General features: G+C 48.4%; 2 protein-coding genes across 6 annotated transcripts in view; both read left to right on the top strand.

Annotated features, from left to right (window-relative positions):
- ACACA (acetyl-CoA carboxylase alpha) overlaps positions 1-26,928 on the top strand; it is a 938,215-nt gene that overhangs the window by 819,165 nt on the left and 92,122 nt on the right. For all 5 annotated transcript variants that reach the window (XM_085649480.1, XM_085649478.1, XM_085649479.1 and 2 more), the window contains 2 exons: positions 6,174-6,351; positions 10,516-10,628. In XM_085649480.1, coding sequence (XP_085505606.1) covers positions 6,174-6,351; positions 10,516-10,628 — 291 coding nt within the window. The remainder of the gene's footprint in view (positions 1-6,173; positions 6,352-10,515; positions 10,629-26,928) is intronic.
- On the top strand, positions 23,617-25,423 carry LOC146858874 (uncharacterized). The gene is made up of 2 exons (XM_085649475.1): positions 23,617-24,049; positions 24,346-25,423. Exons 1-2 carry the CDS (start codon positions 23,617-23,619, stop codon positions 25,212-25,214), a joined length of 1,302 nt encoding a protein of 433 aa, XP_085505601.1. The 3' UTR covers positions 25,215-25,423.

The raw sequence follows: 26,928 nt of genomic DNA, 5'->3' as shown, positions 1-26,928 counted from the left end.
CTTCCCATTTGCGACTGGGTTACCACCATATTAAATTTAGTGGTAAAGGCAAATGTTTTGCAACCGCATGTTGGTCACAAAACATTGATACATACCACTGCGATTCAATATTAGGAAGGGGCGCCCTTAACACGTACCTTCCTAATACCGAATTGCAAACCCAAATTGCAATTTGGTAACAGGTTACCAAATCACTATTCGGGTTTGGTACATGTCAAAAAGTCTTTTTATGTTTGTAAATGGGCCGATTCTGTGAATCGCCTGTTTGTAATCTCAAAAAGGCTTCATACATGTAGCCCTATGTGCCTATTGGCTGCCTTGTGGGAAAGCTTAATCTCAGTTCAACGGGATGGAGTTTGTTATGGTGATAAGCCAGCGATAAAGGCTATAGGCATGGTTGATTCATTTCGAAAAGTTATGTTAGATGCCATTGGAGCGATCTTTTTATTTTGAAAACCTACAACAAAGGTAGAAGACCTTATGTATTTATGTGAAAAGCAGATGTTAAAACCAATGGGCCATTAAGGGGAATTGTTATCACACTGTGTAAAGCACTGTAGGCAGGTGTTTTGTTGCATGGAATCTCATAGATTACTGCAGTAGACAAGAGTTTTTTGTTGGTTACCCCCACTGACAACCATAGACTGTAGAAAATGTGCACTTTTACAATGCTTACTAGGCCCCCTTAAGAGAAGCTGGATATTGTTTTCCCAACTGTAATTTTGTACTTATTCATAGGTTTGGGCTGTATGCCTTATAGTCGCCTTGTGGGAAAGGTGATGCTGGGTACAGGAGGCCTGAGTTGCTTATGGTGAGAGGTTAATTGTAAAGGCTATTGGCCTGATTGGTTCATTGGAAAAGGATGTGTCAGATACCTTATGTCTGATTGATGTCCTATGAAAAGTTATGACAAACGCAGTGGGCATGACTTATCTCTCATTAAAAACACATGTTAAAGCCATTAGGCATTTTAGGGTGATTGCTTTTACACTTTGTTAAAGCCTGTTGATAGGTATTTTGTTACATGGAATCTCATAAATTACCATATTTTGCATGGTTTTGGTGTCAGTTACCCCTTTTGATGAACCCAGGGGCTATATAATTTGCTTTGTGATAATTACTGCCAGTTCTCATAGGAGGACAGGGCAGTTAAAGTCGTCTATCTGGCACTGTAATCAAAAAAGTCATCAAATGCACACATACAGAAAAATAAATTCATTTACGCAGCGAGGGGCTTTTAGGTCAGCCCTCATGTGCCAGTTGTCTCTTTGAGTAGCATTCACACGTTGCTTCTGCCCATGACAGCATGTGGAATGGGGCAATGGGTCGTCTCACTTAAGACACTAACTCTCTTCCCCCTGCGAGAGACCACATTTTGTCTGATTGCATGTGGACTCCCGACTGAAAATGGGTGCAAGTCAGTGCCAGGGATGGTGGGCCAGTTCTTTAGTTATCTTTTCCTCATTTTACTTTGTGTTTTTCAATACTATTTCAAGATGTCTGCCCAAAGCAAGTGTTATTGAGTGGTCTTCTTGGAATGTTATTGAGCAGAGTGTATGGTGGTTTTACTGCTCCAAAGATGCCAACACGTTATTTCTCAATGTGACTGTTATGTTGGTACTTTAAAAGAATGCTACACTATGTACGACAGTTTCAAGACAGCCGTCCTCTGCTAGCTTTAATTTGGTTTTATTGCAAGCATCTTCCCACCGAGGGGAAATGTTTTCATTTTATTCCCTACTTTTATTTGTTTACTTTATCTCATGCTTGTTCAGTTAGTGCTTGTGTTTTATTGTCATACCAAAGGGGATGATGGACGGAGCGCTTGAGCAAATCAAACACTCGCCCCCAGTCAACTGATCTGGGTTTAATCCATCATCATTCTTTAGCTCACTCCACCACCCCAGTTCAGACATGGCAATATGCAAATCAGTCTGACCCTGTGCCTCATGGGAACAGTCCATCCCGAACTGCCAAGCCATGTCTTCCCTGGACCGGAAACAAGCATCCTGGGACCGGTTTCGGGTTCATAACCCTCATCAGCCAGGCTATCCAGTGGCAAAGTGAGCAAGGGACCCACGTCTGGGCATACCCTGCCAACTTAGGGTGAACAAAGCGATACCAAAGGGGAGGATGGACAGTTCGGGCTGGACTGTACCCATGAGGCACAGGATCAAGACTGATTTGCATTTGGCTTGGTTCAAACTGGAATGCATGGTGAGCAAAATAAACATGGATTTAGGCCCAGATCTCTGTACTGGGGTGAATGTATGACATTGTTCTGCATTCTGTCCATCACCTGTTGTTTTTGCATTTGTCACCCCGAGTGGGAAGGGTATGCCCAGACGTGGATCCCGTGCTCTTCATGCCACTGGAATCAAGCTATCGTGGCTAAAGAGGGGTGAGACCCCGAAACCGGTTCTAGGATGCTTGTTTCCAGTCCAGGGAGGACCTGGCTTGGCAGTTCGGGCTGGACTGTACCCATGAGGCACAGGGTCAAGACTGATTTGCATTTGGCTGAGTTCAAACTGGAACGGCATGATGAGCAAAACAACGATGGATTTAGGCCCAGATCTCTGTACTGGGGTGAATGTATGACATTGTTCTGCATTCTGTCCATCAACTGTTGTTTTTGCATTTGTCACCCCGAGTGGGAAGGGTATGCCCAGACGTGGATCCCGTGCTCTTCATGCCACTGGAATCAAGCTATCGTGGCTAAAGAGGGGTGAAACCCCGAAACCGGTCCTAGGATGCTTGTTTCCAGTCCAGGGAGGACCTGGCTTGGCAGTTCGGGCTGGACTGTACCCATGAGGCACAGGGTCAAGACTGATTTGCATTTGGCTGAGTTCAAACTGGAACGGCATGGTGAGAAAAAAAAAACGATGGATTTAGGCCCAGATCTCTGTACTGGGGTGAATGTATGACATTCTTCTGCATTCTGTCCATCAACTGTTGTTTTTACATTTGTCACCCCGAGTGGAAAGGGTATGACCAGACGTGGGTCCTGGGCTCACCCTGCCACTGGAATCAAGCTATCCTGGCTGAAGAGGGGTGAAACCCCGAAACCGATCCTAGGATGCTTGTTTACAGTCCAGGGAGGACCTGGCTTGGCAGTTCGGGTTGGACTGTGCCCATGAGGCACAGGGTCAAGACTGATTTGCATATGGCTGGGTTCAAACTGGAATGGCATGGTGAGCAAAAAAACGATGGATTTAGGCCCAGATCTCTGGACTGGGGTGAATGTATGACATTGTTCTGCATTCTTCCCATCAACTGTTGTTTTTGCATGTGTTTTATTTTGGCTGGGTATGTGGGTGAATGCAAGAATGTGTCAGGCGGATGAATGTGTGTCTGAGTGCAAAAAAGGTTGACGGGATTGCTTGCATGTTCGATGTTTTATTGGTTACCAACCTTCACCAGTTTCAGACATAAGCCATTCTATTGGCAGTGGTTGTTCTGCGTGTTGTAGAGCTGCTTTACTTAAGTTTATTCGTATGTGCACTGTGCGCACAAACATTTCACGGCAGTTATAGTTGACGGTTACAAGTAGCTTATACGTAAGTAGTACATCGAAATCTAATTGCTCATAAATAATATAAAGCGTTTATTTTTCGAGTTAATGTTTATACAAATGAAAATGTGCTGCATTAAACAACACGCAGCTATAACCCACAGAACGAGGCACTTTTGTCTGTGTATAGAATACAGTGTCCTGGTCCGTATGGCCGCTAATGTCTAATTGGGATTTGAATATTTCATGTGGTCTCGACTTTAGACTCTGTTAAACGAACTTTCATTGACGTTTTTTGTTAAAGCTGTTTTCACCCTAGTTTTTTTAAATCTCTTTTATCGTTCATTATATCCTCACATATTCCAGTTGTGTCCCCAGTTGTGAAACTGGGCATGGTCCAATTGGTGCTCACTGATTTGCTGAGTGTGCAGTGTTTTCATATTTTTGGACATCCTGTTTCAGTACACTCAAATTCTGTGTGTGCAGTCCTGCTTTATTCATTTATTTTTATAATAACTATTGCGACACTTCATTCTGTGATTTGTATATCATTTTTCATAACTCAGTCAGTACCTTGAGGATGACGATCAGTTAGCTGTATTCCAGGATTTGCTTTCAATGTCCGCATCCCATGGTTGCTTGTTTGGCACTTACGCAGCTCCTCAGACAACCTCAGATGTCGAGCAGAAAGAGACTGTTCCTAACCAGCAGTGCTCTGGCTCCCCTGAGCGCCACCAGCCCCTGACACCAGGAAGAGGCCTCAGTGAGAGGCAGGGCTAGCAGCTGAGTATCTGGTCTGTGTCTTGCCAAGACCATTGGATTGAGACGATATATTATAAAATGCCTGTTTACAGTGGATAGAGGCATGAGGATTTTACAGGCTCATATGTGAACTTAATTAGGTGAAGGAATACGTGGCCTCTTAGAAAGGCAAGTATAAGAGTGTGCATTGTTCTGAGAGATGCTCTGACCTGCAGATTCCTCAACTGAGGAGTATCCCCGGGAGCCAGACTGGATTCGGAAACTTGTCCATAGTTCTCCCGTGCTGGTAGGGGACGCTGTCTCCCTTTTGGCACTAGAAGCGATGCTGTGGTGATGTCATTGGAGCCACCCAGTGTGCACATTTTTCTGCTCCCTGCGACACAGATTAGTAGCTTATCTCTCCTGCACTTTTATCTAAACTTTCCCCTAACTCCCCTTCCTTGGGTAAAACACTTGATTTGGCACTTTCCCACTGCCTTAGACTGAGTATAGCACAATATGGACATATAATGTTTTGTTAGCAGCAGGACATATACTATTTATACGCCGGCCCACCAGCATACTTAATTGGGTTTTATATAGTCAAGATTCACTAGGAGCTTAGAGGGGCCAACAAGTGTAGGGCAAAAGGTACTTTTCTCTTTACCCAGTCCTCCATAACAACATCACTAACAATCTCCAGCAATATATGGATTAAGAGATATATTCTGACATTCCTTACCAGAGGCCCCCTTTAGGCAATCCCCATAAGCAGCCTAAAGTCATGAAATGTTTATCCTGAAGCGATGCTTGAGGGGTTGACCCTGACACAACAGCTGGGCCTCTCTTCCCCATTCTTACAGCTCACCTTATACTTTGTTGACCAGTCAGAGATCAACACATTAAGCTTACTTGTCCTAAGAACTAAGGGCTTGATGCATGTGCTGACGAAAGGGTACTCCGTAGTGACGGATTACCCTTCCCGCCACATAATGGTCTGCCTGCCAAATTTGAAAGTGGGTGGACCATAGTTTTGTGATGGCGAAAACTACTTGGTCTCTGCTGTGGCCAGACTTCCCCAATGGTTCAGTGGAGTAAGGACTGTTGGAGATTGGCTATATGTCTGCACACCCAAATTAGATGGACGGACATATAGCTGTTTTGTAGTGCCCATCACCACCAGGAAAACCCAGGCAATAAAGGGCAGTACAAACATAAAAATGCCCTCCTTGCCATGGTAGACAATTCCAAATGTGAGGGGAGGCATTGTTTTTTTTTTTACATTTTCAAAAACAAAATCCCACTTTGTAACTTGGTCGTACGGAGCCATACGTCAAAATGACAGTGCATTCACAGGAACTGTCTTGACGACGGTTCCTGTAAATGCTAGACATGCCGGTCATTCTGATGGGCATTTCTAAGTTTAGCTGTCGGGCCTCTGCCAGGGCAACAGAGTAAAATACTCAGTCGCCCTAGTGGAGGACGGCCGGACTGTCTAAAATTAAAATGGGCCCTAAATGCCTGGCTGGCATAGCTGCTTTGCCATCTTGAAATTTCGGTCTGAGTTGCCATGTGATGCAAATCAGTGTAGTGTGCATTCTGCGCTCCAGGCCTGTGCGCTTGTACAGTGCTGTTCAAGCGATAATAGAGAGCAACAAATGGAAGCCATGTTGGGAAGAGTGCCAGTTTGAAAACCTGGTATTTCAGGAACATCTGGACACCAGCCTGTGCCACATCTGCTTCAAAAATGTATTTCTAAATAGGACCATCTATTTTATTACCATGGTTCTGGGATGAAGACTAATTTCTTTGCTATTCTGTACAGCCTGCCAGGGATTAGGCATGTAAAATATGGGTATTTGCGCACACAGAAAAACGATTTACTGTGTTGTTTTCTCCTGCTTTTGTCTTTTTCTGTTAGACATGTACGACCAGGTGCTGAAGTTCGGAGCCTACATAGTGGACGGGTTGCGTGAGTACCGCCAGCCCGTGCTGGTGTATATCCCACCACAGGCGGAGTTAAGAGGAGGCTCATGGGTGGTGATCGACCCCACCATCAACCCAAGGCACATGGAGATGTACGCTGACAGGGAGAGCAGGTACGTTGCCGGGTAGTGTCAGTCTCACCACCCTTGTTTCCAGCCATGGACATCCGCAGGCAGTTCCTCTGAAGTGTGCTGCATTGGTCTTGCTGTATATTGGGTTATTCCAAGCTGAAGTAACAGCAGCAAGGTGTTCGGCAGTGAACCTTGGGGGATGAGAGGGAATAAGCAGAGGGGATATGCATGTAAAGTTGTGGAAGAGTAGGTAAGGTCAGGTGGAGGAGAGGCAGGTAATCTGAATTAGGGTGGGTGATTTGACCAGTCAGTCTCCTGCAAAAGCTAGTTAAATGTCAGATGGAGGAAAGCGGCTCCTGCGCCCATGTTAGAAACAGCTATGCACTTTGATGTTGCTATGCTGAACATTGAAGCCTGGTACACCACATCCCGTAGTATAGGTGTAGAAAGATATTTGCGGTAGAGCGATCAGTCTAGTGATTACTCTGACAAGGTCACAGGAATGATTGTCTCTATTAGGAGGGTAAATGTTGTTTGTGCTGGCTCCAGTCGGCTCTCTAATACAAGATCTTACGCCGGACTTTCTTAGCTCTGCTCTTAAGAGATATAATCCCAATAGAGAACTCAGATTGGCCAAAGCCAACCTCTTAGCTGTCCCTAGATTTAAAAAGATGCAATGGGGTGGCAGAGGTCCTTAACATGATCAAACTTTGGAACAGGTTCCCTCCTCACCTTAGAGCAATCCCTTCACTTACATCTTTTAGGAAGGAGATAAAGACCTGGCTATTTAACCTCCAAAACATCACCTACGTGCCCTCAGACAGCACCAAGCAACCTTGTGGTACACGTGTGCTTGAAAAATCTCCTAACATAACCTAACATAACATTTACCACTTCTGTCACTTATAACCATAATAATAGTAATAATATTGATACAGCACTTAATACCACACATCTGCCAGTTCTATGTGCTATAAATAGCGATCATCCAATTGTATGATACTCAATTTACTGACCTCATAATCAAGGAAGGCTGAGCCGTCTTTGCAAAGGTTCATACTTGTGTCCTGCAGATTACCAGTGAGTATTCTGCTCATTAAACCATACCGTCTCCTATCCCCAATATGCTACCGACACTCAAGTATTCATTTCCTATCTGCCCTTCTTGGTCATTTTGTTGGATGACATATGTAGGTTAAGACCAACATATGATTCACTAATGATGATGATGAATGCTAGACTCCGTCAAGACTGACCTCACATCCTCTTGGATTCCAGACACTCATCTCCCTCGTCAGAGTAGTTTAAACCTCTCATATGCATTTGTAATCCAACCACTCCACAGCAGCAAGATACCAGGTGCTGAATGAAGAGCTTCTCTCCAGGGGCGGCTCCTCCATTGGAGCGGAAGAGCGTCACCCCCCTTAAATGTCCCCCAAAGCCCCAGAGATGAATAATAAAATGGTGATTTATTACCTTTTTTTCTCATCATCCCGTCCTGAACCGAGTGTCAGGACGGGGCGGAGCCTGCTGAGTAGCAGCAGGGAGTAGTGGTGGGCAGAGGGCTGCCTGGGCACTGTTTAAAGTGCACTTGTCTCTTTGGCTGGCCGTGTTGCAACGGCTAGCGAGACATGCACGCTTTAAACCTCTAAGACAGCTGGGTTGAGAGCAAGTACAGGCCTCCAGTGCGCTGGGAAGCTCCGACACAGGCCACTCCCTCCAATCAGGTCGCTGCTCCCATGCTGGTTAACAGCATGTGAGCAATGCCAGGATTGGTCAAAGGAGTTTGCTGGGGCCCACACTGCAGTCTCAGGAGAAGAGGTCCGGAGCGAGGAAGACGTCATATCGTCTGGATTCAAGTAAGTTTTTTTTTTAAATTGTATTTGCATGCACCCATTTGCCCACTCCTCACACTCCATAAATGCCAGCCGCCACTGCTTCCCTCCCACCTTTTCTTCCACATGAAACAAGGTTTGATTGGTGCTCCAACAAGGAGAAAATATGATTACTATTACATTGTCCCTGGTTGCACACCCCATTTTGTTTTCATTCACCGAGATGTAATACATTTTGCCCTGCAAGACATAAACATCACTGGGTTGACCGCCACATCCCAGCGCAGACATGAGGTTGTGCACTAAAAAGCAAACTGTTGATTCTTACCTTAAAGACAGACCAGAAAACGTTTCCCAAATACTTAACAAATATACTTTCTGCTGCACTCCATCCAGAAATATCTCACTTGCAATCACAAGATGTTTATCACCAACAAGGCCCCATGCGATACAGCTAAATTCTGCCTCCTATTCCCTTATACTGAAACTCCGTTCGGGTGACGTAGTGTGATCTCTTTCCAAAGTCAATAACTCTGCACCCAGTTTTAAACCACCACCCCCAAATCCTGGTCCTTAGACTGGGCACTACAAACCCTAATAGAAACAATCTGCAATACACTCCACTTTTAAAATTATTTCTCTTTGTCTTTCATTAACTCCAACTCTGTAACAACTGCACAATTTTTGGATAAATACTGCAGTATTTATGCATAGCAGACCATGAACAACAACCTGCTATTTGCCCCACTCTAGCATTATAAGTTTAATATTATACCTCATGAGCCCTGGGCTTGAGTGTGGGAATGCGGGGCCAGGGCTCTAAGAAACCGTACAAACTGTGCAAATGACAAGTAGCAGGAGAGGGGAACAACAGGAAATCAAATTCCATTGCCGCCAAGCAACAGGGTAGAAACAGGAAGAGTTAGGACACAGACAGGGGTTAGCGTAAAGGTGAGATGGGTCTGACTGTCATGATGGGCTGGGGCAGATGGAACATGGAAAGGTGATCGAGGAAGAAGGAACATGTGAACCAACTACCATGGTGACAAGGTGCAGAAAGGGAAACTCTAAACCAAGCACCTTGACATGGGTAGATAAGGGATGAGACAAGAACAGAGGGCGGGGGGGGGGGAAGAGAAATGACTGGGCACCAACCAGAAAAGGAACATGTAGTCACTACGAGGTGTAAGGCTGGAAACCGGTCACCAGAATGGGGAGGTGGAGAAACAGGCCACAAATGAGAGGTAAGTAAAAGGTGTGACACAGATGAGGGTAACGTTGTAAGGACTGACCCTTAAGATGCGAATGGAGCAGTTGACACCCTAGCGAAAGAGGGCAGATAGAACCAAGCCCACTGTAGCACTGGGGTACGGGTTGGACACGGTGGATGTACTGTAGGTGCTACAATAGACTGTGTCCTGGGAGGAAACTGTGGTTGGGCTGTTGGGGGGAAAGAGCTGCAGGAGCACCAGTGTTGGAGCTAAGGTAAAAAACAGGACTTTACACAAACATAAAAGTAAGTTTACAAGTGTGCATCGACTGAAGGGCACACAATTACTTACCTGACAACGCTAACGAACACACAAAACACAGTGAGACACTAAGTATTATACGATAATATCTTTGTGAATTAAATTGCTTTCTGGTCAGGGCTCCTAACCAATCCTGCAACGAAACAGAATTGGTAAGCAGCCTTATCCTGGGTTAAAGACCTTCTCTTTAAAGCGGGACATGTTCCAAATTTACTGGAAATTGCAAAGACATGCTGAAAACCCAGGAAAGTACCAGTAAATTTGGGGTGCCTGGTCACTCCAACATAAGAGGACAAGAGATACTGGGATGGTGCAAAAGCCTTCGGATAATCACAAGAGTGACGGAGAACAGTACAGAGACATAGGCGCTGGGAAGGGGGGAATAGATAGTGGCACAAAGTACTGGGGTCCACAGGGGTGAGCTTGCTTTACAGCCCTAGGCTATAGTGTGCTCCTGCACATCATAACAGGAACCTTAACCAGCCAGAGAACAGCATGATAATCACATCATGTGCTGGCTGCTGCATAAATTGGCATGTAAACCAACAATGATAAATGGTGACATTAGAGAACAGCTGCAAGTTGCCAATCAGAGTATATTTTCCCCAAGAGAAGAAAAATGTTAATTTGTATAAAACAAGATCAGCGAGGCATGCCCTTACAAATGTGTACTGCAACCCAATGCTCTGCAGTGTAAGCACTTTTTTTTACAGAAATGGGATTCAACTTCCTGCTCTATGCCCCTCTCTGTACTAATGCAATAGTTTAGAAACTTGGCCACAGTGCTACACCAAAATGTCCAAACGAAAAAGTTAATATTGTTCTTCTCTTGTCTTTAGGGGCGGCGTCCTGGAAGCGGAAGGCACAGTGGAGATCAAATTCCGAAGAAAAGATTTGGTGAAAACTATGCGGCGGGTGGATCCTGTCTACATCCACTTGGCGGAGCGATTGGGTATGTGCCTTCACAACCGCTGTCAGCATTTTTATTTTATTTTCGAAAATGTGAGCTTACATTCAGCCTCTGGTGCAGTAGTTGCCACGTTGCATTGCCGGTGACTCAAAGCCAAGTATTGTGCATTGAATGAACAGTGTCAAGCCTCCTGCACTGATTTTTAGGTTGAGCCTGGGCAGCGCATGCGCTGCTCTGGGAGGCAGGCTGTATTCAAGTATGGGCTTGAAGCCCCGCCCACTCCCCACCCATATTTTTCATTGACTTGTGTCATTGTCCTTTGTAAATGCTGGCTTCTGATTCGTTAGTACCACCTTGTCTTCTTTCATAACCTCCCATAAGAGGACTGGCCCTTTTACTTCAGTTGTTACACAGTATGTCTTATTTACTCTGTAAGCACTATTTTCTATAACGAGTTTCTCCTACTGCAGTCACAACATGCATTCCTGCAACATCCAGCGCGTCATGCGTGCTTTCACTTCAGTGGAGGCCACTTCTTTCTAATGAAATAGGTATCGCATTTACAAGAGTTTGAGCTATTGGCATTGTATATGAAAATGTCTTTTATTTATGTGTTCATTATCAAAACAGATACCTAAAAGGTATTATAATTTACAATGCCAATAGCTTAAACTCTCGCAAATGTGAGACCTATTGCATTGCAAATGGTTGTTAGTCAGAGCAGAGGAGATGCAGTGTCAAGTCTCTGCTCCTCTTTGCCAGGCCACAAGGGGAAATAGTGTCTAATTGCCTGGCCTCCCTGCCAGGTCAGGCAGATATAAGCAACACCAACGGGGTCATTTCGGCTATGGTAGTGAGTTCGGCAGATGGCAGGCCACGCAGATGGGAAATATTTTTACCACTGAACGCACTAAACTTTGCCTAGTGGGCGCTATGTTTGTTGCTTAACTCTGCAAAGTTTTTTTTGTTTTCTGAAAACCGACTCCCAAAGCAAGAATTTGTCTTAATAGTACAAAAAAGCAATGGCCCGACAGAGAGGCTCTTTATCCTTGCACGTCGGGCCTGTTGTGCGTTTTAAGGCACGAGTGGTTAAAATATGTAGCACTCTTCCCATCCTAAAGAGGTGTAGCGCCACCGTCACTGGGCCCTGATGGGGTCATCAGAGGAAAAGGTTTTGCTGATAATGGGGGCTGAGGCTTTATAAGTGTAAAGCCATCTGTCTCTCATCATGCTCCCATCTAACTACAGAACGGGAACCGCAGGTCTGCCTGGGGAGGAGCATTGTCAGTGCATGGTGAAACTCCCGCACCACAAACATTAAATTATGCCCCAAGTCTTCCGACTTTACAGGCTCAATATTACACTTCTGTCCTATGTGCCAGGCAACTCTGGGGAAACAGATTGTTTTGTGCAAAGCTGAGCCTCGAGTCTCCTTTCCTGTCTTTGAGGCTCAGTCGCATAGACATAATGTCTCCTGTCTTCTGCACAACTAGGCACTGGGACACAATTTCACATCTCTTTCCTGTCGCCAGGGCTGTTGACATATAGGGATACATTGTTTAAAGTGGTCACCCGTTGAATGATGCCACAGCAGGTGACAAAAACAACCAGATATCGTCAAGCAAAGGAGACATTCTGGCATTGCTATGGTTAATGATCCTGGGTTGAGTGAGGGGAAGTGGGTGGATGTCTTTTGATTGGGGTGCCCTGTATTAATTGACGTTCCTCCTCCATTGACTCCCCCAACCAACATAAGGTATTACCCTTTTAGAAGCATGCCTTTACCTGCTTGTCATCTCCAAACTCACTTACCTGACTGACACTATTATTTCATACATAGTGCAGGTGCTTTTTCTAAAAATAGCTGTCCATTCCCACCGTGCCACATGTATACAACGACATGTTCGCGGGGAAATTTTGCGTCTGCTTGAAGAGTAATATTATTAGTTTAAATGAAACTTGCACATAATGTTACCCATACTTATGAAAACTATAGAATGTTTCAAAGTTTTGCAGAAGGTTTAAACTCTGGAATTTCTGTGTACATTTTCGTTGTTTTTTATGTTTTGTACAAGATAATTATGAGCCCTGTGTCATGATATGTAAAGGCAAAATTATTTAGAATTATGCTCCAGTTTTGCTTTTACAGTTCACTAAATCCACAAACTAGTGCCATAATCCATTTGGAATTGTATGAGGGAAAATTCATGTTCTTCGCGCTTGACGGCGATCTTAGAGTAACCCACCACACAAGCATTCAACTCTTCTCTGATCCAGATCTCCTTATTGCTACTTCTCTTGTTATGCTTACTCCTCTGGTGTTGTGAGTGCTATCCTCAGTTGGAGGGCAGGTTTGGTAGGGAAGCAGCCTCACTGTGATCCTGACTTAACTGCGGCCTGTGATTTTCCGCATTAGATGTACTTCTACTTGGTGCAACTCATTGTGACTGGATTTCCTTCAATTAGGCAATCATGTTTGAAAGGCTTTTTATAGCTAAAGTGTGGAAGCGAGGGCTGTTGCGTGAAGCATGTGGTTGCAACTGTAATGTTTGTACACAGTGTGGTTGTAGGTCTTGCCTACGACAGCGCTTGTGCTCTTGTTTACAAGATGTATTGTATACAAGGGGCTTGCAGCCTGTCTGTTGCTTTCCGTTTGTTGGCTTATTTGTCACTCTTATTTGCTGCCTTGTAATTGGGCAGCGTGTGGCAGCATCACCTCCTCTTCTTCGCGTAAGTATGGACCAAGTACAGATTGCTTTTCAACTTGATTGCTGTCCTTTTGCTGATCGCTGTATTATTTATTTATTCTTCGTGTTGCTTTTTACCCCCTCCCACCTTCAGCCTTCCAGTTGTAAGTGTTGCTTCTTCCTCTCCCTCCCCCCCCCCAACTGCCATAAGAAAAAAAGTGCTATGACGTGGCCAACACTTTTTAAAAAAAAACTTTTAAACACTATGCACAGTAGTCCCGTTGCTGTCCAACATGGCTAAAAGACATTGGCAAAGCCAATAAATCTCACATAGGAAAGCTATGCAGGGGGCCACAAGGAGCAGGTAGAACGTCATTGATGGTCGCCGCTGTAGCGGTGAGAGCAGGCCGGGAATCGCAGACGGTTGTTGCTGTAGTGCGAAGATCCTGTCTGGCATTGAGGTCCGTTGTTGCTGGAGATTTGCATTGGCAGTCACTGCAAACTGTCGAAACTGTAGTGTGAAGTGCAGATCTTGTGTGCCCAGTCGTTGGTGACGGTTGCTGTTGCGTGAAGAGTTGAGATCACTGGAGCTTTGCATTGGCGTGGTTTGCAATATTTTGGCATAAGCAGGCCCATTTGTATGGGTTTTTGTAAACTTTTATTGCGGGGGAAGCTGGGGGTCTTCTCTAATATAAAGAAATGCCTGAAAGTAAAATATTTTTTGATATCAGAAACACAATTTCATTGTAGCCCTTGGCACTGAAGGGGACTGCTTTTTGTCCAGATATGCTCCTTGTGAAAGAGCAGTTGTCACTCATAGTGAAGTTAACCACTGGCTGAAGTAGCTGACCCATTGTAGCTGACCCATTGCCCCAAGCTGGATTTTGTATTAGGTGGAAGAAAAATGAGAAAATTGGTCTTTAATATCTTGGAGGTGCACTAGAGATTGGTTGATCCTTTTGCTCAACACAGCAAAAGAAACGCGGATCTCCTTCTAGTAGAGATCCAAACACTAGAAAACCAATTGAAATGCTCATTGCAAATAACCACATTCAGAAAGAAGTTAGAAGAAGTTAATAAGACCCTAAATGAAACTAGGGAAAATCTGTTGAAATCCAAAGTGAACAAGCTCAAAAAAGATTTAGAGAGATTCTCCTACGAAATGTTTACCCATATGTTGCAGATGACTATCAGACCCAGGCGCCCAAAAAGAATAACAGGAGAGGGGGCTAGAGGATGGCGCCACAATATTGATTAATTCAATGCGTACGAATGGACATACAACTAAGAGTGGAGCATCACTGATGACTCAGATTCAAGTGACTCACACAGTTCTTTCAAAAATAAGATAAAACCTATGAGAGGGCGAGGAGGATTTCCAACCCCACGGATACTGACACCTTGGTGGCCACCACAACCCTGGGATTTTCCCCTAAATCTGTTCCAACAAGGGCCATTTGTAGGCCCAGGATATCAACTTTTTTTTGGACAGGGCCATGCAGAAGAGGTCAAAGAAGAGGAAACAGAGGCGAACAAGCAAACCAAATAAACCAACGGAGGCCGAATATACAATGGGATCCGACCTTTGAATAACGCCTAACCAGGATATTGACGAGCCGAGTCTATCAACAAGCAACACAACCTGATCGTGCTTCTAAGCAAAAAATCCCTGACAACACTGGAGATCAAAGTTTGGAATAAGGGTTTGGGCTTTGTGCCGACTCTCTTGGGAGATGACTTCATAACACATAAAGAACTGGCTGATTTCTTTTTTTTAAATACGACTACCTTTCTTTTTTTGACAAAACAGAGATTACCACCATCGATACCATTCCAAACACAGGACTAAAGAATAAGTCCACTTTCAACCCACCACTACATTTTATTGCATCAGTGGTGGCGACATTTGAGAAAGTAGTGCTTAAAGACTTCGAGAATATGAACAAAAATGCCAAACAACCTTCCTTTAACCTCTCAGGAAGAGATGAACTGCCTTAAAAAAAACTAGGATCTGATAAAGAAATTGACATTAAGCCTGCGGGCAAAGGCGTAGCCACTGAAATCCCAGATACCAAGACCTATCAAGAGGAATGCTTGCGACAACTGAGCGATACCAAGTATTAAAAACCTATACAAAAAGGTCCAACATCTTGTTTGCAAAAAAGAATCATAGCCCTAGTGGACAGAGGCAAAGAATCAGGTTGGCTCACGAAAAGCGAAGCTGAATTCCATGTTAACACTATCCAAGAATTCCAGCTTTCTACATTTTACCGAAGATTAACAAAAACCTCCACCGGGTAGACCCATTGTTTCTGGCATTGGGTCTCTTTTATAACCTCTTTCACAATTTGTGGATTGGTTCTTGAGACCACTAGTAACTGAGATGCAATCATACTTACAGGATACAAAACACATCCTTATTCTCAACAGTTCAGTTTGATCCAGAGTTACATTTTTCAGTGTCATATCATGTTGAAGCGTTTTACACGAATATACTGCAAGATGACACTTTACATACAGTGAAACTTCTGTTGGAACAACGAACTAGAGAGAATCTGACCCCAACTTAATTTGTAATGGAATGTGCCTCGATCTCCATGAAAGAAAATCTTTTCTCCTTCCAAAATCAACTATCCTGGCAAGTAACAGGGACATCCATGGGTAGTACCTGTGCTCCAAGCGTGGCAAATCTGTATATACATTGGTTTGAAACCACATACATCTATTCTACAGATAATCCCTTCCAGATGAACCTCAAGATGTGGAAAAGATACATTGATGACATCTCGGTCATCTGGGAAGGGGAGCATTTGTCATTGGATGCGTTTTCCGTCTGGCTCAACAATCTAAATACAAATCTGAGATTCACTTGTGAATTCAGTAAAACCAAACTTCCATTCTTGGATTTACTTCTGTATCCTGAAGAGGGTAGTATCTACACAGAACTCTACCAGAAACCTATGGCTCGCAAATCGTTACTCTATTATGAAGGTTTCCATCTACGAGCGTTTTTGGACAATCTCCCCATAGGACAGTTTCTGAGACTCAGAAGAAACTGCACTGAGGTGGAAAAATACAAACAGTACGTTGCAAATTTGAGCAGAATTCTTACGGTGAAATAATACCCCAGAGATCTGATTTGCAGAGCAGCTAAACGGGCCCGTAACAACAACAGGGAGGTCCTCTTAGGAACTTGCCAAAAACCCAAGACTGCCTGGTATGTGTCAACACATACAGTCATCCTACAGACACAGTCAATAAAGTGGTCAACAAGAACTGGCATATCCTGAATATAGGAGATTAATCAAGAGAGAAACCTATTTTTGCCCTTAAATGTAGCAGCCACATCAGAGACATGTTGGTCCACACAAGACCACACATTAGTAAGCAGAAAGAAACACAACAGGGACTATGGGCAGGTACACATATAAAGAGACACTTCCTGTGTGCAGTTTGTTCCGTCTGTGTTTTAACTCAACCCACTTCACAGATTGACTCAAGATACCGTAGGTGATTCACAAACAAATAAACTGTAACTCATGTGGTGTCATCTACCTTCTTATATATCCTTGTGGACAATTATATGCAGGGGTGACAACCAGGCCCGGCTCCAGGAATTTGTATTTGGGTGGGCCAAGGGTGCATTCGGGTGGGCCACTGCGGGCCCCATTTAGGTCTCTTCTATGTCTAGCCAGGCCTGCTTCAGGGCCCTCGTTTATCTCTCCTTAGTCTTACAAAGCCCAGTAAAACACATTATTTTCTTTCCAAATCTCTTTCTAAATGTTATCACTCTCAATAAAGTGTTTTTTTCCATGTAATGTTCCTTTGATGGGAAGAGGAGGTTACTGAGTTGGGAGTATCAGGCCAATGACACTTCTTGGGCTCCCTCTGTGCGAGCCTTCAGGGAGAATGCCTCTGCCTTACTACCTCCACCTGACCCCGGACTCTGCAGTGCACTCCCTTCCAGGCTTGATTATCCACTTTTGTATCACCCCTCTCTAGTGCACCTTATCTCACAGCTGACCTTGGGCCCTAGCCCCATATCAGCTACCATCCGATTCCACTTTCATTATTCCTGGTAAAAAACGTTAGTAAAATCACCTCCAAACTTGAAACATTGAATATAGCAGTAAATATAATTATCTGAAAGAAACACGTTAGTTAGATTCCTCACCTTAGAATATCCCCAGGCGTCAGACTGGATCCGGAAGATTTTTCGTCAGCAATACCCCTTGCGCGTCGCTAGGCGTCGTCTGCGGCTCCGCGTCCGTCGTCGGCGTCGTGCGCCGGGATGACGTCGTCGGAGTACTTAGACGCCGCCCTCGCGCGCTGACGTCAGTTCTTCTTTTTTCCGCGCCAGTAAGCGCAGATCCGGGAGAGCTACCCCTTTTAGTCTTTTTTGACTAAATCTTTTTTGATCATTTTTGATCCTTGTCTGTCGACATCTGGTGCCGGTAGGATGCCTGGGTTCAAGGCTTGTGAGGATTGTCATCGACTGATGTCGGTGACAGATCACCACCGCCGGTGCCTCTACTGCTTAGGCCCCGACCACGACGCGGAGTCGTGCAACGACTGTCAGGCCCTGACTTCGAAGGCTAGGCGGGAGCGGTCCCGCAAGCTTCTCGAGCTTCGCCACTCGGCTCCGCGTCGTGCGCGATCCCGGTCCAGGAGGAGGTCCAAGGATCGCTCGCGGAGCCCTAGCCGACGCCATCGCTCGTCCGGCTCCAAGTCGTCGGGTAAGTCCAAACGCTCAAAGAAGTCCAAGAGGCGACATCGCTCTTCGGACTCCCCTCGCCGGTCGCGCGACTCGGCCGAGGGTCAGGGTGGTTCCACCCCCGCGGCTCCGGCGGAGCCGCAGGTGCCGCGTCCGCCCCCATACCTTCCGGTCCCTGGGGCTGACGCGGCGCCGGCGGAGATCAGTGCCTTCCTCTCGGCCATGAGGAGCCTGGCCCCGCCGTCGACGCCCGCTGGCGCGCCTTCGGGCCCCGCGGACTCGACTGGGCGACCTCGCGTGCCGGCGGCTCCGGCCCCGGCGCCGTCGACGACTCCGGTCTCGACGCCGCTGGGCCCCAGTCGACGCCGGTTGACCTAGTCACTCCTCCACCGGCGCCGACGCCTGAACCGCCGGCGCCGCCGACGCCTGTGACGCCGACACCCCGGTTTAGCCCTCATCCGGACCCGACGCCGGCACGGCGTCCGCCGACGCCGCATCCGACGCCGCTTGAGTCCTACCATCTCTACAGTCCGGTTCCGATCATTCCTCCTGTTTATCAGGAATCGGAAGAAGGGGGCGACTGGGAGGGGTTCGAGGACCCTCTGGCTGTTCAGTCACAGCTTTCTCAGGACTGGGCAGATGAACTGGGGGAGGCCAGTGGGCTGGACACCTCGCCAGACACTGGATTCACTTCTCCTCCGACCGTGGCTTCGGAGGAGGGTGCAGCATTTTCTGTGGTGCTGCGCAAGGCGGCCGAGGCCCTTGGGCTCGAGTTGCCTGCCGTGGCTGTGAGGACTAACATCCTCACTGAGGTGCTTCAAACCTCAGCAAGCTCCACTGAGCCTCTGCTGCCGTTCAACGAGGCCCTCACTGACGTTCTGCAGGGCACCTGGTCCAAGCCCTCCACAGTTCCTCCTGTGGATAGGAACGTTGCCAGGCGCCACCGCCCTGCTCCGGGCGACCCCAGTTTCCTGTCCCAACACCCCACCCCCGAGAGTCTGGTTATCCAGGCCTCTACTTCCCAATCCTCTTTCCCGACCGCTCCGCCGGATCGGGATTCCAAGAGACTCGAGCAGTTCGGCAAGAAACTGTTTTCGTCCCTTAGTTTGGGCCTGCGGTCCTTAAATACCGCCTGTCTCTTGGACCGTTATTCCCATTCCCTGTGGGATACGGTGGAGGACGTGCTGCCCCTGTGTCCGGAGGAGGTCCGGACGCGTCTTACCCAGGCTTTGGCCGATGGGAGGGATGCAGCACGGCACGCCATACGATGTGGGCTTGACACCACGGACTCGCTGGGTCGGGCGATTTCAACCACGGTGGCGCTCCGCCGCCACGCCTGGATGCGGTCCACGTCATTTTCCGGGGATGTCCAGACAACCCTCATGGACATGCCCTTTGATGGCACTCGCCTGTTTGGTGAGAAGGCGGACAGTGCGCTGAACCGCTTTAAGGACTCCCGGGCTACGGCCAAGTCCTTGGGCCTCGCGGCTCCGCGGGCGCACACCTCCGCTTTTCGCCCCTTTCGTGGCCAAGGAAGGGGCGCCTCCTCACGTCCGCAAAGCCACCAGCCGCAGAACCAACCTGCGCGCGGTCGCGGACGTGGCTTCCGCCGTGGCGGAAATGGAGGCCGACGTGGTCAGCCCACATCCACCCCGGCAGCATCCGCCTCAAAGCCTTCCTAGTCCGAGCTTTCAGGCCCATACCACGCCAGTGGGCGGCAGAGTTCGCCATCACCTGCTCCACTGGCGGTCCATAACATCGGACAGGTGGGTGCTGCAAATCGTCCGAAGGGGCTACTCCCTCCCCTTCGAGACGACCCCTCCAGCCATGCCACCGCAGCACCACCGTATCTCGGGGGATCATTTGGATCTTCTCCGCGAGGAAGTTTCGGCTCTCTTGGCCAAGGGGACCGTCGAGCGCGTTCCGAGTCCAGAAGTAGGTCGTGGTTGTTATTCCCACTACTTTCTGGTTCCCAAGAAGGGCAAGGGGGGCCTACGCCCTATCTTGGACCTCCGGAACGTCAATGCCTTCCTCCGAAAAGAAAGGTTCAAGATGCTAACGTTGGCTCAGGTTTTAGCTGCCCTAGACCCTGGAGACTGGATGGTAGCGTTGGACTTGCAGGACGCTTATTTCCACATCCCCGTCCTGCCGGCCCACCGGCGTTACCTGCGGTTCACGGTGGGCCAAGAGCACTTTCAGTTTACCGTGCTCCCCTTCGGCCTCACCAGTGCCCCTCGGGTGTTCACGAAAGTGATGGCGGTGGTCGCAGCTCATCTGCGCAGATCAGGGGTTCCAGTCTTCCCCTATCTCGACGACTGGTTGTTGAAGGCGGGCTCGCCCCAGGCAGTCGTCTCCCACCTCCAGACTACGGCGGATCTCCTGCATTTGCTGGGGTTTTCCATCAACGTGCCGAAGTCACACCTGAGTCCCTCTCAGAAGCTCCTCTTCATCGGAGCGGTTCTCGATTCGGCGCGGTTCCGGGTCCATCCACCGGAACAGCGGGTCCGGGATATACGGGCCCTGATTCCCATCTTTCGGCCTCTATCCCGGGTTTCGGTCAGGCTAGTGTTGCGGCTTCTGGGGCTGATGGCCTCCTGCATCCTACTAGTGCATCACGCCAGGCGGCGCATGCGGGCTCTGCAGTGGGACCTGAAGTTTCAGTGGGCCCAGCATCACGGCAACCTGTCCGACCATGTCTTGATCTCGGAGGGCACTGCACAACAGTTGCAGTGGTGGCTCACGGACCGCGAGTGGGTCAAGGGCAAGAGCCTCTCCCTTCCCCAACCAGAGCATGTCGTAGTGACGGATGCGTCCCTCCTGGGATGGGGTGGCCATATGGGAGAGGCGGAGATCAGAGGCCTCTGGTCTCCGGCGGAGTCTCGTCTCCACATCAACCTGTTGGAGTTGAGAGCGATCCGGCTTGCACTGAAAGCCTTCCTTCCCTCTGTCAGGGGAAGTGTCGTGCAGGTGTTCACGGACAACACCACCGCCATGTGGTATTGCAACAAACAGGGCGGGGTGGGGTCGTGGACCCTTTGTCAGGAGGCTCTGCGCCTCTGGGCATGGCTGGAACACCAGGGCGTCACCCTGGTGGTTCAACATCTGGCGGGCTCTCTGAACGCCAGAGCAGACGAACTCAGCCGCCGGTGCATGATGGATCACGAATGGCGTCTGAACTCCGAAGTGGCGCAAGGCCTCTTTCAGCAGTGGGGAGAGCCTTGGTTAGATCTATTCGCCACCGAAGAGAACGCGCAATGTCAGCAGTTCTGCGCGTTGGAATTTCCAAGGCGGCACTCGCTCGGCGACGCTTTTCGTCACGAGTGGAGTTGCGGTCTGTTGTACGCCTTTCCGCCTATACCACTTCTGCCCAGAGTGCTGAAGAAGATCAGGCACGACCGGGCCCAAGTCATCTTGGTGGCTCCGGATTGGGCACGAAGATACTGGTATCCCGAGCTACTCAGTCTGTTGACCGATCCCCCGATACGTCTGCCCCTTCGGGAGGATCTTCTGTCGCAGCAGCAGGGGACGGTCCTCCACCCGAACCTGTCCAGCCTCCACCTCCATGCGTGGAGATTGAGCGGCGGCAGTTGATGCCATTTGACTTGCCTCCTGAAGTCTGTGATATCATTCTGGCAGCCAGGCGTCCCTCCACAAAGTCGGTATACGCCTGCCGGTGGAACAAATTTGTGGCATGGTGCACAGCAAAGGCTGTGGATCCCCTTTCCGCCCCTCTTTCTGAGGTTCTCCTCTTCCTTCTTTCTCTGGCCCGGCAGGGCTCTGCCCTGGGCACCCTGAAAGGTTATCTTGCTGCCATCTCCGCCTTCTTGCGGCTTCCTGATCAGCCTTCTCTTTTCAAGTCCCCTGTGGTTACACGCTTTCTCAAAGGCATTACACACACGTTCCCTCCTGTCCCTTTTGTGATGCCTCAGTGGGACTTGAATCTGGTTTTGACATTCCTGATGTGCGCTCCCTTCGAGCCTCTTCACAATTGCCCTCTTCGTCTTCTAACTCTAAAGACTGCTTTTCTGGTAGCCATCACCTCGGCTAGACGGGTGAGTGAGCTCCAGGCTTTATCTTCAAAGCCTCCTTTTCTGTCTGTTCATCCGGACAAGGTTGTCCTTCGGCCTCGTCCCTCCTTTCTTCCTAAAGTGGTGACTCCATTTCACCTTGGGCAGTCTGTCACCTTGCCCACCTTCTTTCCGCCTCCGCATCCTTCCAAAGAGGAAGAGAGGCTCCACCGTCTGGACCCAAAACGTGCGCTCTCCTTTTATCTGGATCGCACAAAACAGTTCCGGGTGGACGACCAGCTTTTTGTTGGGTACGTGGGCGCTAAGAAGGGGAAAGCTGTGCACAAACGAACCATCTCTCGGTGGGTCGTTTTGTGTATAAAAATCTGCTATTCCTTGGCTAAAAAGGACCCTCCTGTTGGGCTGCGCGCCCATTCTACTCGGGCCACAGCGGCTACTACTGCTTTGGGACGAGGAGTCCCTTTGCAGGACATCTGTCAGGCGGCGACGTGGGCTTCGCTACACACGTTTGCTAGACATTATTGCCTTGACAGCCAAGTCCGGAGGGATGGCTTCTTTGGCCGTTCTGTCCTCCAGGACTTTCTGGTGTGATCTTGGTTCGCAGACCCACCACCGGGGATGGTATTGCTTGGGTATCTATTCTAAGGTGAGGAATCTAACTAACGTGTTTCTTTCAGATGAACAAGTTACTTACCTTCGGTAACGATGTATCTGTAAGAAACATTAGTTAGTTAGATTCCTCACCGACCCTCCCATCCTCCCCGTTCTGCGAACTGACATCTAGGGTTAAGGCTATCCCTTTCAGGGCCCTAGATTTTATTTTTGGCACCAGTGTCGGTCTTTGCATGGCTCTGCGTTCCTGGCGCGGAAGGCTATGTACAAGAACTGACGTCAGCGCGCGAGGGCGGCGTCTAAGTACTCCGACGACGTCATCCCGGCGCACGACGCCGACGACGGACGCGGAGCCGCAGACGACGCCTAGCGACGCGCAAGGGGTATTGCTGACGAAAAATCTTCCGGATCCAGTCTGACGCCTGGGGATATTCTAAGGTGAGGAATCTAACTAACTAATGTTTCTTACAGATACATCGTTACCGAAGGTAAGTAACTTGTTCAGCACGAACGTTAAAGTATGTTCCACAGTTGCCCTCATGAACCGACTGCTAATTAAATAAACATGCATTTGTAATGCAATAGGTCTTGCATTTGCAAGAGTTTAAGCAATTGGCATTGTAAATGACAATGGGCCATATGTAGGTAGAATGGAATTTGCGAATCGGAAATTGCGATTTTTCGCGAATCGCAAATTCCGAATCGCAAATAGCTATGTAGGTAGATTTTAGCGAATAATTAGCGATGCGCAAAAATTCGCAGAATTATTTTGCGATTACCCTAATAGCGATTCCTTAATTGCGAGAACGCTATTAAGGAATCGCAAATCTGGGAATCTGCAATTCAGGTGCAGAATGATGACATCACAACCAGGAAGTGTGACTGCCCATGCTGCACCTGATTGCCAGCAGCTGTGTGTGAGCCAGTAGCTGTTTGAGAGCCTGTGTGGAGAGGAGAACAGTGAAGCTCTGCATTTGAAAACCAGTCAAATGGATTCCCAGGGGACTGAAAAGCAGCAGGAGGAACCATCAAGGAAGAGGAAACAGAAATTCAGTGAGAGGGAGCTGGAGGTCCTCACACAGGAGGTGGTCAGCAACCATGATCTCCTATTTGGGAAAAGTTCCCTGAGAGTACCTGAGGCCAGAAAGCGCAAGATTTGGAGTGACATCCAAGAGAAAGTGAATGCCATTGGTGTCACACACCGCAGTGTGGAGGACCTACGTAAAAGATGGTATGACATGCGGCAGAGGTCAAAGGAGAGGGTGGCAACAAGACTGGCAGAGGCTAAAAAAACCGGTGGGGGCCCTTCCACTGCAACCGAACCGACACCCCTGGAGGAGCTGGTGGAGGGCACACTGCAGCCTGAGAGCGTGAGTGGAGTGGCTGACCTGGACAGCTCAGAACACCCAGACACCAGACAAGGTAAGGTGCATGGCAAGACCCCCTGCTACATCCCCAAACCACCCACATCCCCCAAAAGGCAACCTGACTGCAACTCCAGTAAATGTCACACAGCACACACAGTAATGCATTATGGGAAACGTAGTCACATGCACTGATAACTGTGCCAGTGAGACACAGACAGGTGGAATAGGAAGGACTCCATCATGCAGAGATAGAAATAGACCGATAGTACCCATGAGATTCTATTGCTTGAAACTAATGCATGACAAATACCACACAGGACACAGTACTAATGTGTGTCATTTAATCCACAGCACCACCACCAACACAGGATAGTGAGGCTGAATGTGAGCCAACAGTTGAGATGGAGGACCAGGCATGCCAGAAGGATCAGGGCGCAGCCACAACTGCCGACACAGCACCATGCAGGCGTCGCATAATTGTCCCACCACTACCACTGTTGGAGACACAGGCACCAGACACAGCAGAGGAGCAACAGCCAGTGCACAGGCAGCGTGCAGGACTGCAACAAACACAGTCCCCTGAACAATCAAGAGTAGGGAGAGGGATGAGACGCAGGGAACGGCCGTCCACCAGCACTGCTCCTGTTGAAGAGGACACGGTGTTCTCGGGCCTGGAGGGCAGCATGCTGAAGCAGCAGCGCCTGCAAGTGAAGGGAATCAGGTCAATACAACGGCAGCTGACAGCACATAACCACAACATGACCGAGTTGCGCGCAGGAGTGATGGCCATGACTGGTGCATTGGAGGGACTGTGCAGGGAGATAGCGAGGGACAGGGCAGCGCGGCGCCGGGACAGACATCGCCTTCACACACGGCTGGACCTATACACAAGGGCTGTGAACCGCCACACAACCGCCACATCCTTGCTGGCCAGAAGATGTGTTGGCATGCAGCGCGAGATGGCCCACTGCTGCCAGGACGTGGGCAGTGTCTTGGTGCAGGTCACACATGCGGTGGACCAGATGCGCGCAACCGCCACAGGTGGCATAGGTGCACTTGCAGCCACGGACACTGATGAACAATCGAGCAGGAGCAGCATCACTCCCCCAATACCACAGGAAAGACGCAGGAGTGCACGACAGAGCACAGTGGAGGATGAGTCAAGGGAGGGCACAGCGCGCACACAGCGAGGCGCACCAGGCCGTGCACGTAGGAGGTGAAGGGACACAAGGGACTAATGGCCATGTGTGATGCAACACAGTCCATGTAGACTCAGTGTCTGTTGTTACTCTTTGCACTGTGACACAAACAAGTGCATGCAGGGACTTTAACGTCACAACGTGAGATCACTCAATGCCTGATGACACAGAAATAAACATCCCTGTCAGTCACCAATCAGTGTCATTGTGTCATCATTACTCACTTAGAAGTAGTTTTGGGTGATCTCATCACGTCTCATACGTCCGGCAGCTGCACCAGCACCTCCTGCGGGAGCGCGATGTGGTGCTGCTCCATCCTCATCTGATGATTCAGAGTCTGTCAGGTCCACTGGGGTTCCTTTCTTGGTAGCGATGTTGTGTAGCATTGCACAGGCAACCACTATTTTGCAACACGTCTCAGGGCTGTACTGTAGCGCTCCACCACTCTTATGGAGGCATCGAAAACGGCTCTTTAGGATTCCAAATGTCCTCTCAATGGCACAGCGTGTAGCTCTGTGTGCGCTGTTGTACCCCCTCTCACCTGCAGTTGATGGATTCAGGTACGGTGTGAGGATGTAGTCTCGTACAGCATACGCACTGTCACCTGCGGGGCATAAGCAGATTAATGTTCAATAGTGTCCTGCCACTGCATCACTCTACTGCCTCTGTGTGTGTTTAACAGGCATTTACCTAGCAGATAGCCCTCTCCAAAATCACCATTTGTGAGTCTGCGATGTAATGCACAGTGGCGAAACATGAATGAGTCGTGTGTGCTTCCAGGGTATTTGGCCACAATATCAGTGATTAAGTGTTGGGCATTGCACACTACCTGGATGTTCAGGGAATGATATGACTTTCTGTTGCGAAATACATACTCATTATGTGAGGGGGGTGAAATAGCGATATGTGTCCCATCTATGCAGCCAATGACATGGGGGAATTGTGCAATTTGGTAGAAATCTTGCTTGGTCTGATCCAGTGCCTGTGCTGTGCTAGGAAATTGTATGTGGTGATGCAGCCTCTGTACCATTGCATCCAGGAAAGCGTGGAAGAAGCGCGAAAGTGCACTTTGGGAGACACCTCCTGCTGTGGCAATGACCCCCTGGAAACTACCTGATGCCAGGAGGTGCAGTGAGCACAGCACCTGTACATGGGTGGGAATGGAGTGTGCCCTGCGTGTGGGGTGGTCAAGTATGGGTGTCAGTTCAGCAATTAAATCCAGGATGCTGTCTGGGTGCAGCCTGTAGTTGACATGGATCTCCTCATCGGTCACTTGGAAGAGGGTGATGCGTGCTCTGTAGATCCTTTCCTGGCGTCTCCGTCTCTGTGTGGCATCCCTGATTCGCAGCCTCCTGGCTATCACGTACAGCCCAGCCATGGTGGAAAGGCCCTGTGGCATTGTGGGCCTGTTTAAATAGGTTGCAGTAGGTTACCACCTGCTCAGTGTTGATGGTAATTGGGAAGTGCAAAATTGCGAATTTTGCATAATCGCTATTTGCGAGTTTTCTGAACATGTCATTTTGCGCTATCGCTATTTGCGAGTTCGGTAACAGCGATTTTCGCTAATACTGGTGCGCAGACTGCGATTACGCTGATTTATTCGCAGACTCCACTTTCCGCAAAATAGCTAATCGCTAAATTAGCGATTCGCACAGCTCTTCTGCGTATACCTTTCCTACATGGCTCAAGTATGTTTTGCGATCGCAAACACCCAGATTCCTGCGAATCGCACTGT

Source organism: Triturus cristatus, chromosome 3_2 (genome assembly GCF_964204655.1).
Source record: "Triturus cristatus chromosome 3_2, aTriCri1.1, whole genome shotgun sequence".
Lineage (NCBI taxonomy): Eukaryota > Metazoa > Chordata > Amphibia > Caudata > Salamandridae > Triturus > Triturus cristatus.
This window is presented reverse-complemented; position numbering and strand designations above follow the sequence as displayed.